Genomic DNA, 16,054 nt, shown 5'->3' on the forward strand with positions numbered 1-16,054 from the left:
AAAAACATAAATTTACATATAATTTCGTCAAAAATAATTTCTATTGTTACGAATAATATACCCATTGAGACTACAAATTATTTAATAAATATTCCCCGAGTGATAAGTTTTGTGTGACTTACCTTCTACATTGCACCAATAACACATTCACTAAGCAGCATAACTTGTAATATACATGAAAAACTGCAATACAAATGTGAATACATTAACAATAAATCACTGATTTTAAGGGTGCAATTTAATACAAGCTTTATTTGCTGTATACTAAATCTTCCTGAAATAAACTTAATAAAAACAATTTCACTAAATTTTATAAAATCAAACTCAACTATTTAATACCTGAAACGAGTATTAATTAATTAACAAAGTAACTGTATATGCAGAAACTTTTTTATTTTTACATACTACAAAATAAAGAAGAGGATTTCGTACCAGAGAGGGAAATACAGGCGAGATAATCTGTTGCTAGTAAATATATAATATATATTATATTTCCATAATATATCGGTACATGTACATCCACCTTCCTATACGATACGATAACATCCATTATTGTATTTGAAATGTATAATTAGTATGCATAGACGTAGGTAAGTACGTTTAAAATTCAATAGGAGATATTTTCTTCTTTTTGTTTCCGAGGCCGCGTGTGCCTCGCGGCCTCAGTTCGGAAATTAACGTCGCAATTTCAATTGATCTACGTTATTAGGCATGATCGTCTTCGATGGCGACCGTAGAAGGAACACGCTGTCGTCTGATTGGATAAAGTGGCTAGAAGAAATACCAATCAGAGGGCAGTGTGTCCAAAAATTTTGCTCATCTCTCAAAGGTTTCGTCAAGCGTCCAATTTCTGCAGGATCGAAGAAGATCACGGACTAAAACACCAGAGTATCGAGACTGACAGGAAAATGTTCGTCGTAGATTTTCACGCTTTTTTCCACGCCTATTTTATACAATTTCACAGACACAATTTCCAATTACGTATAAAATGTCTCGTCGGTAACTGAAATAAAAATCTGAACGAAATCGTGTAAATCTCTCGCGAAACAAATTGTATGCTTCTCCAATTCCCGCATCATTTTTACTAAAACGTTCGTGTGAAATGATCGCTAACCGACAATGTAGCTGATCGAAACGAATAACTTTGTACCGAGAAGAACGGAGACGCGTGTCACAATTTAAACTTCTCTTATCCCTACGTAAAGTACTTAAAGTAATTCGCTCATTATCGTTAAATCGTTTGCTCGAGTCTATAATTCGTACATGATTCGATTCCCTTAACACGGATCCCTTCATATTCCCTGTTCGATTCGTAGTCTCGTTTGTTTCTACAGAATAAAAATTATCGAGTGAACGTCGAAGGAGACAGTAAATGCGGTTCACCATTGTTCCTTTCGTTTGCGTTTCGCTTCGATGGGGTTTCTTTATTCACAACAGATTGCGCAAGGCCTCGAAGTACAGATTAATTCGTAGTAAACTGGAAGTGGTAACGATCGTTCAAGACAAACGTATCGAAAATAAGAAGGATCAAGATCGAAGGAAATCTCATTGTTCGATAACGTGGATTTAAACAAAATAAAAGAGTAAAGGAAATGGAGAAACGAAGAAGGGAGGACTTACTGGAGTTGGGTGGAAACGGAGGCAAAAATGGAGAACAAAAAGTCGTTGATGATAATTAAATTAATCGTGCAGTGAAACGTCGTAGACCTCGAAAAATAATTCGTAGAAAAATTCGCCATCTGTAACGCTCCTTTCGAGGTTCGCTGCTAACGAATGTCTCGGTTGATTAGCTCCGGATCGCGCAAATAGAAAAACGAAGCACGCCTGCGAGTTAACTATAATTCTAGTCTCGACGTTTGCGGTCCAAAGTCGCGGTAGTAAAGCTAAAACGAGAGCTGGCGCCTGACGATCATTCTGAAGCGGTGCGGCGAAAGGTTTCGTAGGACGAGGGAGAAATCACGAGCGAATAAAAAAAACAAAATCATACGAATTGTGCATCAGAGTGAGCGGCCTGGAAGACGGTTTAGCCCCATTTCTGGAAGAAACCCACTCGCTGGCATCGGCAATTGGTACCCCACAAATTGCATCTGCAGCTGGAGCTATTGCAACAGTCGTTCGGTCTATGGTCGCAGTTTCCTCCCCGTTTCACGCAAGCCCGCCTAAACAGGTAGATCAACGAGGTACGTCTACTCGAGATTAGGGGAATCTAAACAATGCCTTGTAGAGACATCGAGGCATCAAAACTTTAGGATAGGGAGAGGAGGTGTGATGATTTCGAGACGAGTGAAACGATTTCTAGCAATGTAAACGCCTTACTTATTTGCTGTAAGAAGATTTTTATGGTTTGTGAGAATAACTACAGTTTTGGAACGCAAGAATGTATGGACAGAGTAGACTGAAAGTTTATGCATGTATGAGAAATTTTAATTCTCAAAAAACTACTTAACATGCAAAAATATAAGAAATACTTAAAGATACGAATTATTATATTTAAGGGTTGAGACAGTCCTCTGCAAAGTTACCATTTCATTAACTCTATTAATAGAAATAGAAATTTAAATAAAGATCCGTTGTTAGAATAGACTATGATTCGAGGAGAGCTTTAAGGTGATTACAATAAATTTTATTAATTTCTATTTTTTTTCGAAAGATTTCAAACCTTCAACATGCATGTGTATGTATTACTAAATGGGGGAACTCAAGAACTAGAGTTAACTACAAATTATTGGAGAAGAAGGAAACACGTTTTGTCAAGAAGAAAGGACGATAATGAAAAGTTAGTATGATAATAAATACTCACTTTTGTTGAGCTGCTCGCATCAGGTTCTCTAACGCGTTGTCTGCATAATCGGAATCTGCCATCTGCGCTGCATCGTCTTCTGCAATATAGAAATACGTACTAATGTGAAACGTATGAAATAAAATAAATTAGAAATATTTCCTAGTATTATAGATTGTCATTTTACTTAACCCCTTGCCATACAATGACGAGTCTGATACGTTACAAGTTCTTGATCTCAAGTTTCACAATTATGAGGCTACTCACTTCTCAAGTCTTATAAATTAAAATCAACACATTTTACATTCACAGGGTATTCGTAAAATAAATCTATTCTTTTTCGTGACCATTCCTTGTACGAACAAATTTAAACAAAATTAAATAGTATACGTTTGAAAAATGACATTAAATCGTATGTCAGAGGTTAAACCCACAACAGCAATATGTAACGCCATACAATCGTTCTTAGAAAGTTGTAACTCATCGATTTGATAGCGAATGTTAAGTCAGAAATTATGTCTAATAAAATGAAAATATAGAATAGAATTTCATTCATTTTTAAAAACTTAGCTAAACAGGTATATCATTACCAGCTTCGAAAGTAATTTTCATCCCTTAAAAACGAATATCAACCAATAGAAAAAAATACTAATACTTCAACGTTTTACAGTAATGTTCATTAAAGAAAATTAATGTTTACAATAGCTGACACGATCAAAGGGCCAGGAAAACATTGAAACAAACGGAAACGGTTGTAATAACTATTTTCAAGATTGCTCTGTAGAAACGCGTCGTATAACGATCGATCGAGCACAGGGTAATTAGAGATCCATAATGAGGGGTCTGAAAGGGCAGCTAGTACTGCAGAAGGTAACGAAACAAAAATAGAAGAACCGAGATCCCTTTCGTCAGGTATATTTAATTTCCGTTTCAAGGCCGATTCTCTTCGAGCAAATTCGTTTGTTCCGTACCGTTTTCTCGGAGGACTCGCTCAATCCACGGATAATGATATACAGCTCGAAATTACTGTTGCACGGTTTACCAGAATGCAAAGCAGATTACTCGCGGCTGGGATTCGCATAAGTAGATTACCCTCCTCGAGGCCAAGAGAACTCTGTTTTTACAATTCACGACTGTATCTCGTTCGTTTCGTCTCCGAGCAGTCTCGTGCTTCGCTCGTAAAAAGATCCCATCGCGTTTACGAAAACCATATCTTTCAAGTTCTAACGATTCCAGCGGGTTGCAAATCCAATTGAGAAATTATGTAGTCCGACGTAAGCGGATATTTAAATACAGTCGGATCCTCACGGTATAATACGGTACTTCTGCAATACGATTTCGCTTTAACACGGTTCGAGGAATGTGGGAATCCTCGCTATAACGCGGCATTCTTGCAATACGGTTCAACAATGGAGGAATACCCGGTATGACAAGTGTTGATTGTGTCTTTTTTGTGAAAACAATGCGTGGAAAGTGTTGTATCTGTATTCGAATTTTTGTTATTATTTCATTATTTCATACGTGCACACATTTTATATTACACTTCATATTACATCACACACATTTTATTATTTCATATTACAGTTATTTCATATTTGTACACTAGAATAGTGATTCACTATAAATGAACAGAATGTTGTGTTTCTTATGAATTTTTCTATTTCTTTTTACCAAATGTTGTTTTTATTACACTGTGTTATTTCTATTTACGAAGTAGCTTTCTTTGTTTTATTTTTAATAGTGAGTAATTACAGAACTGATAGAGAGGTATAAATAATGCAAACAGTATACAACAAATCAACAATACATAGTGTTTTCCAAACGGTCACCCATCCTAGTATTGACCGCGACCAAGGCAGCTTAACTTCGATGATCGGAGGAGAAGCGATGTTTTCAACATGACATGACCATTGACAAGTTTTTTTTTTAATTTATTCTTAATCTTGTATGTCAATGTATGACAAAATGGACTTATACCAGTTTCAAAAGCAATTCGCAAGAAACAAGCTTTTCTTCATTTATAATAAATTATCATTATATTGTACAAATACAAGTGGGAGTGGATGCTTTACGTATTGTCTAGTATAGTTGTTTGTGCTATTAGTAATAACCATTCAAATTTGCCGAAAAAAGTCTGACTTGAACGTATGAATGAAACCAAATATTCTCCAGTGTTTGTTAACTTTTAAAAGAATTATAATTTGAATTATTTATTTGATTGTTTTGTGAATTATACCATGCCACTACATGAGTGGCAAATTAAATAAAAATATTATTAATCGAAATAGTGTTTCCTGGATCATTGATATTTGATGTATCGAGTATTCATGAAATTTAGTAATTTACATTGAGAAGACTTTGCGTGAAAATGTTAAATTGTACAAAGAGAATTGTTGGTAGTCTTTCCGATGAAATGAAACAAAAACAACAATGCCATTAGAGCAGTCTTATGAAAAGAGTCCAATTCATTGGAACTGTAACTCGAGAAATTGATTCCCATTGTTTGCTGATTTGTATGTATTGAAAACGAAAGAAGCGCGAAGCAATGAATAGTTTATTTGTCAGTTAACATTCACAGCCGCTGAAGTTTCCGAAGTCGTAAAACTTGAAAACGAGAAATTTGCCAAGAATGTTTCTCGCGTTCGATCACAGAATATATAGAGAATATACAATATAGAGTATACATAATCGAAATAATAAAATTGAATGTTCAAACTGTTAAAGTTAAAATTTACAGAAATAATTTACAATATTGATGTATGTAATTTTTACTTATTTTTTAAATTAATTTATTTTGTAAATATAGGGCGTATTTCTATCAAAATTATGTTTGAATCACCCCTTTGTCTGAATTTATGAAAAAAGAGCTCATACAATTTTTTAAATATATTAGTGTATTTCAATTATTAGTTATTTACTCGATTACTTATTTTATCTCTTAATTTAGTTTTGAAAAAAGTACTCACTTTGTGGGACTGCCTTCAAAGGAACTCTTAACGCGAAAAATTATAAACTTTTCAGTAGATCCTTGAAAAGAATCTTAAAATCCATTTCCCGCCTCTTTCATCAAGGTTAGATATCATCAGTTTTCATAATAACCATAAATTACCATAGCGTGAACTTTCGTTTCCTATTAACCGTTGCGAACAAATATTAACACGGCCTGGGAAAGCCTGAGAAACAGTAAAGGCGACGAGAAAATCAATTTTGTATGGTTTACGGAGGACACGGTATACTTTAGATTTAACAGTATGAATGTATGTACACTCGAAATCCATAAATATATATGAAAATCAGAAGATCCACTACGCATCCATTCCTTAGGTAATGAATTAAAAACAGAAATTAATTGGCTTTCGCGAGCAAAATTGAAAACTTTAATTTAATTATTCTAAACATTCGATGCAAAACAAAGTTTGTTGGTCGAACCAGGAGAACTTGAATAAAACGCAAATATAAAGTTGTTCTATGTTTGAGAAACAATTGTTTTAAATTTATGTAAATTATCCCACAACTATCATAATTTGTAATAATATTATCTTTCTTTTTTTCTATTCTTACTTTCAGTTGAATTCACGAAATAGTCTATCCTTCATTTTCCTTAAAGTACTGTTTATTTCGTTATACAATTATATAGTATATAGGAAATGCACTATAAAAGTAAAAGAAAAATACCATCTACGTTTGTCACATAAACAAATATAAAACCCATACATAACAAATAAAAATAAATATGTCGAGAAATCTTTAAAATCAACTAAATCAAGCACTAAAAAACTAAATTTTTAAACAGTCACATTATTATTTTTCCATTTCTATTATTATTTTTAAGGCGAAAAATCCTCTTCCTTCCTCTCCATTTGAATAATTGATGTTCTACTGTATTCGATGACCAATATTAGACGACACAATTTATAATAACGCATTCAAATTCCGTAAATATCCCAGAGAATTCCTCTTATCTTCCACCACGGTCAACGTAAGAAAAATGAAAATCAGTTCGCTCGAATCGTCCCTGAATTGTTCGTCTTAGCTGTAAGGACGTATAAAGCAGCAACCTGACGAGAAATTCATTAATTTCTCGAAGTTAATCCCGACAGAATCCGCAGGGGTTAATTCTACGGGGGCCAAATGCACACGCAATGACAATTCCTTATCCTCTTTCCTCCATTTTCTTGGTCATTGGTATTCCCATCAGCGACCTTTGGGATTAAGGTAATCCAACGTGCCACAATTTTTCCGCGCCCTTGCTTCCCGTCGTTGGCAGACTGCCCTAGGGACACACTGTCGATGTTTCAATATCGTCGTGTCCGATCTTCATCGCAAAATTAGGAAATTTTCCTTTATCGCGTCAATATAAAAGACTGCGAAATTGTTTACATTTTTCTCGCCTTCGATACCATAAATACACAGCCTTTGCTACATATTTCACGCGCATATTTTATTAATTACGTATTTCTGGATCGTTTGTAAGTTGTATATTTCTAAACGACACTTATATTCAATTATTAAAATGAAAAAAATTGTTTTAAAGCATGATATAATTAAAGTTCTCGAGTTACATGGATTCGTAGTGCATCCTTTTTATAAATGTAATTTATAATCTCATAGCAAATTAATTTGTAATTAATGTGAAGAATGCGTTCGCCTTTTCAATTATTAAAATGAAAAAAATTGTTTCAAAGCATGATATAATTACAGTTTTCGAGTTACATGAATTCGTAGTGCCCCCTTTTTATAAATATAATTCAAAGTTTTATAGCAAATTAATTTACTATTAACACGAAGAAACATTTCACAAATTATTGCATATTTATTTTAAAACTAAAAATAGCTACCATATTAAAATTCATCGTGATTTTAATATCCCCTTTTCTTTTGCTATTTACACCCACACAGATTAACGTTACACAACAGAGCACCAATATATATATTCCAAGAAAATTCTGTCTCGAGACACAACGAAGTATTTCCATAAATTCTCGCGCGAAGAAATTGATTTAATTCTTCGCGACAATTTTCTCCATCGGAAGAGAACAAAAATTCGAATGTAAATAAAAAAGATGTCGACGTATTAACGTAACACTTTCGGTCTGTTTGTAAGCAACGATACTTCTAATTGCCACCCTTAAACAACGCGGAATACAAGCTTTCTCGAAGGATTCCATTATAAACAGAAAAATAGCTTTCAATAGAAGCTTCAAATTCTTGGAATTTCCTGGAATCGTGGAACGAACAACGAGAAATGCATTATTTCGTTAACGTAACGGGTATTTCTGGTTATTTCACGATGTAAATCTGCGTTAAAGGACGCGTCGACGCATAAATTTCGCGTACCCGTTAATATGAATGTCGCAATATCTCATTATTTCGTTCGCAGCCACATGTACGGCACCAGTGGTTCGAAACCACTTCGTTACTGTAATATTCTGGAATAATAATCATAATAGGTTGAACTTGAAATTGTAAATTCCATTCCCGAACCGCAAAACAATATTTGATTTAAATTGCTGGACTGCGAACTGAATTCATAATGAATATGTTCTGAAACTATGTCAATAATAAATATGTACTTTCCAAAAAATATTCACAATATTTTTATTACAAATATATTACTGATTCAATCGTAATCAATAGATATTATATTAATTTTGACTTTTAATTACAACTTCAATTACTTCTTTTATTCATTAATCAATTATTATTGATTACTTAATAATCTTAACGAATTTACATCGATCGTAATCTTCAATCATTAATCAGATTACGTTTTACCTAACTCTGTTTTCATCCCCAATTAAACAGCTGTTTCCCGTATGTGATAGTTGAGTAATAATCGCGTGTCTATAATTAGCATAGTGTACACGCGGTTATAGCAGTGTATATCGATACTATAAACTTGACATTCACCTCGCGATTAGTTTACTTTCTCCACGATTGGCCGATGAACGTATCCCAGGCCATGCAACGAAAATATTTTCCAACGAATCTTCATTTAAATTCATGGAAGGCTTTTAATTATGATTTGAATAACAACGAACTTTACAATTCGACAAATTCACTTAAATAATCACGCTTGACGCCAGACGTTGTTAGACGTTTCCGCGTTCTAAATGCTCGATACGACCCAGAGAAGCTGTTCAAGTTAATTAAACGCACGTTCAATTAAACTATTCCCCAAGGTCGATTACCACTTCAACGATGGTTTCGTTTCTTCGCAATCGTCATTGCGTAACACGTATTCATCGAATACCAACGCGCTCGAATCGATTTGTTTCCACCGTTAACGACGTTATGCGAAAAATGAATCGCACGTAGGGAGAAATTCTGCGACTAGACGATTAATATTTATATAATAATTCAAGGTCAATTACACGGAACTATAGGAATATCGCAAGACACGTCCATCTTTCTAAGGAAATTCTTTTGGTATTTCACAACGTAACACTTGATCATCGCTGATTATTAAAGAAATTAAAGGAAGAATTTTAATTCGATCGAAACTTTCTAAAATACTGTTTACGACGTTAAACTTTCGAAGAAAGAATTTCTTCTTAATAAAATTATCCTAAAATGCAGAATATATTGTTGGTATAATTTTTAAACAAATAATTACTCAAAGAAAAATTTTACATTGACAATCCTAAAATATAGTGTTTAGCATTATTTAATTGTCGAAGAATTTATTAATGAAGAATTTGTAAAATACAGTAAATAATCAAAGAAGAATTTCATTTTGGTAGAATCGGCTTAAAAAACAGTCGACTTCTCGAGTCCTCAATTAAATAATTATTAAACGAAGAAATTCATTTTGATGTTCATCTTAAAATAAATAGTTGTAAAATGTTCAAAAAACTAATAAGTGACTTTTCATTTTAATCCAAACATCCTGTAGTTTGTCAAATTTTCAAGAAACTAATTAATCGGGGATAAGATTCGTCAAGATAGAATCATTTTAATGTACGGTGCTTGGAATTCTCTAATCGTCGAAGAAATAATTTCAATTAAAAATTAATCGACTGGAAGCTTGTTTTCTGTCAATAATGCATGTAAAATTTGTTCGTCGTTGGACTGGCTCGAAACGATACGGTCCAAAGTAATTCGACGTATCGCACGGGGAAATACCACTGCAAGTGACAGTCGTCAACGTTTGAGCAAACCACCAGACGCAACAGTTTCGATGACCGTACGTCTGACCGAACACGGGTTCATACTACTAGCGGCTATCCGCAGTCTGCACGGAATATCTACTGTTGCACTGACAATTTAAACCACAGGTGTCGAATTATACTCGAGTGACAACGGACAGATTAAATTAATATATTATACGCACGTTTGAAATGTTAAACAATTATTATTCCGTGTTTAGGTATGCAATACTTGAAGGTTGATCAATAAAATGCAACGATGCAAATAGAAATAGAAATTCGTACTAGTTATAAACGAATCTTGAGCTAATTTTTGTTTTAAAGATATTTTAAGAAATATATAAAAATTAAAATGGAAGATATTGTGTGAAAAAAAAATGAATCATTTTTAACTTTTTTAATTTTAAAGAAAATTTATATGCATATTTAAGCTCGCGCACTTTTATAATAATTCCATCTGCAGTGTGTGTGAAAGATGGTCGTTAATTAATAAGTATTTGATTGGATTATACCCCCTTTATAAAATATATCCCAAGAATAAAATTGCGTTGGATTATTTAGTATCCATAATCTTCTTCGATCCATGCTCGACTGTTATTGTCATAGAAAGGCATAAAATATGCGTAGCCTCCATGAATAGTCGTTGACGAATTAATACGATTAAGGAGCGTCTATCCCACGTAATAGTATAACGTCAAAATAAACCGATTAAACCATTTACCGGTCGTGATAGGCAAGGTATAAAATAAGAATGGAAAATCGAACTCGTTTCTGAAAATAGACGATATTGTTCTCGGTTCTAAAAATAGACGATATTGTTCTTAGTTCCAATTTTACCTCATATGTGTAACTTGATCACGACTCGCTTCCGATGACGTAGACGTTCGTTTCAAACCCACGCATAATTTGCAATAAACAATTTTCAAATCGCTAAAATCGAGTTTCTGTAATTTCTAGGTGCGTTTAAAATTCTTCGATTAATTATCTCTTGGCTAACAAACACTCGACTAAAAGTCAGATGTAACTAATAATATTTGAAATACACAGAGATACGTTAGATATAAAATTTTTCTGAAGAAATTTTTCTAAAATGAATTTTCGATAATATAATATATGTTATATATATTTTAATTTGTATAATATCTTACTTATTTTATTATTGTATTCTTTTATTTCTTTCCTATTTTTATGTTAATGTGTTTGCACCCATCTTTTTTATCAAATCTATTTTATATTACTTTCAGAGTAATTAATTCAGGTGTCAAATAAATGTGGAAAATTTAATGAATTTTTTGCTCAACTTAACATAAGTATTCAATTAACCTGCCATAAGTCAAACACATTTCTTGTTATCGTAGTAAAATTAATTTTGCAGTCATCTACCATGAATGAGAAAAGGAAATAAATGAAATTTCAATTTGTAAACCAGTAGTAAATATATCTTTCTACATCCTCGAAAAGAAAATCAACATTTTAATGTAACGTGGTGAAATTTACTCGCGTTTTGAAAGCTATTTTGAAATTTTAACATCGATTATTGAAATCATGCTATTAAAATAATCTTCTTGCAAGTTCATTTTTTACATAAAACTTTTTAACAGAAAAAAGCTAACCATACAATGACAAGCATAATAACTGCTTTTGTAACACTCGTTTGTAAAATTGAAAGAAAATTTTTTACAACTTTTTGGAAACTCATTCGCTAGAATTCGTATGTTGATTCCTCGTCTGGACATTTCACTTTCGTCACAAACTCTACATGAATGGCAATTTTATTAATGTAAAGTATACATTTACTAAAAATAGAAAATAAACTGTCTTCACCAAACTGTTAATAATCATAGTAATGAAATAAATTGAATATATTGATCATCCAGTTCGTAATGCGAAATAAATCCATTTCTATAAAAAAAACTTTTGCATAACAAATAAAAATTGAAACTTTACAGTCGCGTAAGCAAGTATTAAATAAACATTACAAATCCTTAATCTACAAATTATCTTTAAAGTGTTCAATTTATATAAATAATATTGCACTTGAAATTCTTTTGGCCCTCCAACAATAAACTTTAAATTACGTGATTCTACTAAAGAATCCTACCAATCATGCGGTTAAAATGTATCTTTCAAACGTGACTTGTTTCCCTAACGAAGACTCGAAATCAAAGTCGAGAAGTCGTACATATTTTATAAAATAAACTCGCACTATTGCTTTTGTTTTAAAATCAAATAATACTTATTCTCACACTACTAAATTGGATAATATTGAATAGAGAAAGAAGCACTCCAATTCTCAATTTTTATATTAAAATACAAATGAATTTTGTTCTCCAATAATAATTTTGCTTTTGATAATATCCACTCAACTCCAAAAGCTCTTTTGACACTAAAATTTTTTATAATTACGTTTTACGTTAAATATACCTAGAAGGACCAATTGGATTATTTATGGAAACAATAAATTTGAACAGAATGTGGAAAATATTTTCAGCAAAAACAATTTACTATCGCAGTTTACAGCAAAATATTTAATTCGTATCTAATTATCTTACACACAGTAACTATTATTTTTATTTTCAAGCTCCCAAACTTTCAGAATGCATGTAGATAAAAAAATATCATAATAATTGACATAAAAAAATATTTAAAGAGAAGGAGAAATAATCCAGGAGGTCCACCCAGTGTTAAAAAAAAATCAAATACAATAACCATTCACAAATCCCAAAGACGACTCGAATCCAAATATCCAAACGCATAAACAAATTAATACTATATTCTGGGACTGAAAATTTCCTTCTTCAAGCTTTCCTATCGCTATATTCTACACCACCATTCTTTCTTGTTCATAATAAATCATAATCCAGTGCATAGACCAAAAAAAAAAAAAATTCGAAAACTTTTCGAGACCCCACTAACGATGTTACGAGTACTCACCGTCGTCGAAGTAAGGGCTACCGAGGGTCCTGTCGGCGAGAAAGACCAGGAAGCAGAGCAACCACAGTAAGGAGAATTTCATGGCTCCTCGTCGTTCGATTCTTCTTTCTCTGTTTCCCTTTCACCGGGGTACCAATGAGTCAAGGACTTCGCCTGTCGGTTTCCGGGATGGACGAAAACGGAACGGTCCTCGTGGATGTCGCGTACCCTTTCCTGACCGTGGCCGGGATGCAAGTGAGGTTTCCACATCGGCCCGATAGCTTATATAGACGCGGGAGGGAGGCGTGGCGTGGCGACTCGCCCCCACAAGGATCTCGTTGCGTAGGGTGAGACGATTCTGGATAAGACTTCGGCGATGTTCCACGGTCGTTCGTGGTGTCTGGACACCGTTCCGGTGGTTTTACGGGGCCATCCGGAGAGGCTGGGAGGGAGATTCTTTCTGAAAACGACGCGACGCACCGTCCGCCAGCCGCGGTTAGGGGTGGCCGCCACCCTTGGCACGAGCAACTGGTTGCGAAGCAACTGGTACCCCCGCTGTTCCTTTCGCGATTATGTGGCTCGTAATGCGATCCACGTCTCTGCGACGTTCGCGCTACTATTCCTTTCGAATCATCGACGACCCTCGAGCATAGAAAGGCAACACCGTATCGTCTTTTTTATACGTATTTTCTTTTTTTTCAATTCTTTTTCTTTCTAACCTTTAACGATAGACTTTTTATGGTATTTACTTTCTACAGATCGTAAATATTATTACGAACTACGTAGAATACAAACTTAACCCTTTGCGCTCCGAGTTATATTTCAATTTTGTTACCAGCAGCTTCCAACACTTTTGAAATTTACGTTAACTGAAAAATAGAGCAATTTAAACAAATAGAGAAACAAACAAATTCAATTAAATATCTGTTTTATTTACACTATTGTTGTATTTTGTAGTTTTCAAGTGTATGATATCTCTTCGACATCTGTTGGTTTGGACTCGAAAAAATGTCGAGTGGGATTCGATAAAGGAGCTCCTGAGATAACAACTGATGTCAAGTTACACTCGACATAGGAATGCAAAAGATTACGGTACTGAACATTTTGATAAGAATACTATTTTGTTTTCTCAGTGAGGAAACTAATCGAATGATATATAAGAATAGGAGAGAAACATTTCAGTCGTTTACTACGAACAAATTCTTCCAATTTTCAATTTTTAAACCTTTACTGCTTTTTTTTAACATTTAATGAATATACAATCAAAATATATTAACCTTTAACGGTATAGTAGAGACTTTTTGACTCATTTTTGTTTTTATAACGATAAAAGTAACCGAAGAAATAATTCAGCGGAATTATTCTTTTTGCAGCTTTCGAAGACCAACGATAAGGTATTTAAAAATAAATTTCTAAATAATTTCTCAAATAAAAAATATTCAGAAAAAGTATCAAAATAACACATACGCATGCAAGAGTCTTTTAGAATAATTTCACAGTATTATGACATTTTTAGGATAAAATATTTCAGGGAATTTGAGGAAGCATCTTGTTTTACAATTATAGTTTCTTTTAATCCAATGACTTCCAGACAAAATAAAGAATTATGTGAAGATGATGTAAGTGAATTATATGAAGATGATTTTTACTATTGCAGAATTGAGAAAATAATAAACTATGAATTACAAAAATTTTAAATATTTTAAAATTTTTATCCTCAACTGTTTTAGTATGATTTCAAATGATGTGTCTTTTTGCCTCTTCTATACGTTTCTGTTATAAAAGTATACAATCCCGTTAGAGGTTAAACAACTTCGATCTATCTTGAGATCATTTTACATTAAATTTAACCCTTTGACTAGAAATTAAAAACAAAGGACAGTTGTTTATAATGTTCTTATTTTAAACAGTTTCTTTTACTAATCATATTAAACATAGTTTTCAAACTTTGTTGCAATTTATATTCGTGGAACTTTGAAATTTGTTCACTAAAAAATAAAGCAATTTAACTGTAATAAAATTTTTAAACAAACAAAAGAATTTGACAATAGCATTACCGTTAGGGAAATATAATTAGAACTGTTTTTGATTATAATAAGAAAATAATATTAGGAAAGTGCGTAAATAATAATAATTGAGAAGTATGAGAATATTCTGTAATTTTTTGAGAATTAAAATTTCTCACAAATGCACAAACATCCACAGTCTACTTCTTACACTATTATTTCATTCTTAAAACACTATTTCATTATTCTGTTTCAAAAAATATTGAATAATCTTACAAATGACAGTTTCAACATCTCTCAATAAAATACGTTACCTATGTCACTATAACAAACGTATTATGATTCGACGAAAAAAAGAAATTATTGCAACAAATATATTTAATTAATAATTCAACTTCTGATGGGTTTGCAAACAATTGCTTTTTAACTGTATTTAAATTTACTGTACCCTTACGTGGTGTACGTATACAACAAAATAATTGAAAATATTTAATTTCATTCGTTTCGTTCCGTTTCAAAAAGGTAAAATTAGTCAGACGAAACTATCACGTATCACACTACTGTTTGCATTCCCGTTGCGCGTCTGTTCAACTTGCATACCTGTTTAGTTTGCACATCTGGTCATTTCTAATTAACCCCGAAGTTATTTACGCAATATGTGTACACACGCTCAACTGAAATTTCACGTGCATCGCTGATATTATTCTCGCTTCTCGTTCATTAGTTTCTCGAATTTATTGTACGATTCAGACGATCGCTAATCTGTCTGCAGCCGCCAAATTTTCTTTGATAACCGAACAACGAAATATCAATCCTTTTTTTTATATTAATTTATCCAATAACAAATTATTTTCATGGCCTCGTCAGACGTCGCGTTTTTATAATAAGCGAACCTTGAGAGAAGCTTTTGATTATTCATAACTGAAACTACTTTTCAATAATTCATCGACAGTACCGTTTTCTTCGCAATCTGAAACTCCAAAGTTGCTCGTTCGTTACGATTAAAATTCAAGACTAGGGATAATGCAATAGATCCAAGAAGATCATGAGCAACTAAGTAGTTGTTGAAGAAATTATCGAAAAGGTTAATATATTCCAATCGATCGAGAACATATACATTAAGTGTAACATTAACATGTGCTTGATGAAAGTTAATTTTCAGAGGATATATGTATGTATGTAAATATAAAATAATAAAGTTTTTTTTA

At 32.8% G+C, this 16,054-nt stretch overlaps 1 protein-coding gene across 2 annotated transcripts; it reads right to left on the reverse strand.

The window, feature by feature from the left end:
• Positions 1 to 460: 460 nt before the first annotated feature.
• Positions 461 to 14,082, reverse strand: LOC143341189 (xibalbin-1). 2 transcript variants are annotated; one of them, XM_076763922.1, is made up of 3 exons: positions 12,862 to 14,082; positions 2,801 to 2,879; positions 461 to 2,186 (listed from the first exon to the last, which is right to left on the reverse strand). In XM_076763922.1, exons 1-3 carry the CDS (start codon positions 12,941 to 12,943, stop codon positions 2,024 to 2,026), a joined length of 324 nt encoding a protein of 107 aa, XP_076620037.1. In that variant the 5' UTR covers positions 12,944 to 14,082; the 3' UTR covers positions 461 to 2,023. The 2 variants fall into 2 exon arrangements, with proteins under 2 accessions (XP_076620037.1, XP_076620038.1); XM_076763923.1 differs by having other exon boundaries at positions 461 to 2,159; positions 12,862 to 14,077.
• Positions 14,083 to 16,054: the final 1,972 nt, after the last annotated feature.

This window comes from Colletes latitarsis, chromosome 4 (assembly GCF_051014445.1).
Source record: "Colletes latitarsis isolate SP2378_abdomen chromosome 4, iyColLati1, whole genome shotgun sequence".
Lineage (NCBI taxonomy): Eukaryota > Metazoa > Arthropoda > Insecta > Hymenoptera > Colletidae > Colletes > Colletes latitarsis.

What these genes read in the sequence shown, in the direction of transcription:
- LOC143341189 (XM_076763922.1), bottom strand. Translation starts at nt 12,943, where the DNA reads ATGAAATTCTCCTTACTGTGGTTGCTCTGCTTCCTGGTCTTTCTCGCC. An exon ending in TAGCCCTTACTTCGACGACG is followed by an intron (nt 2,880 to 12,861) that starts GTGAGTACTCGT and finishes TCTATATTGCAG; the next exon opens with AAGACGATGCAGCGCAGATG. An exon ending in ATGCGAGCAGCTCAACAAAA is followed by an intron (nt 2,187 to 2,800) that starts GTGAGTATTTAT and finishes AATCTCGAGTAG; the next exon opens with ACGTACCTCGTTGATCTACC.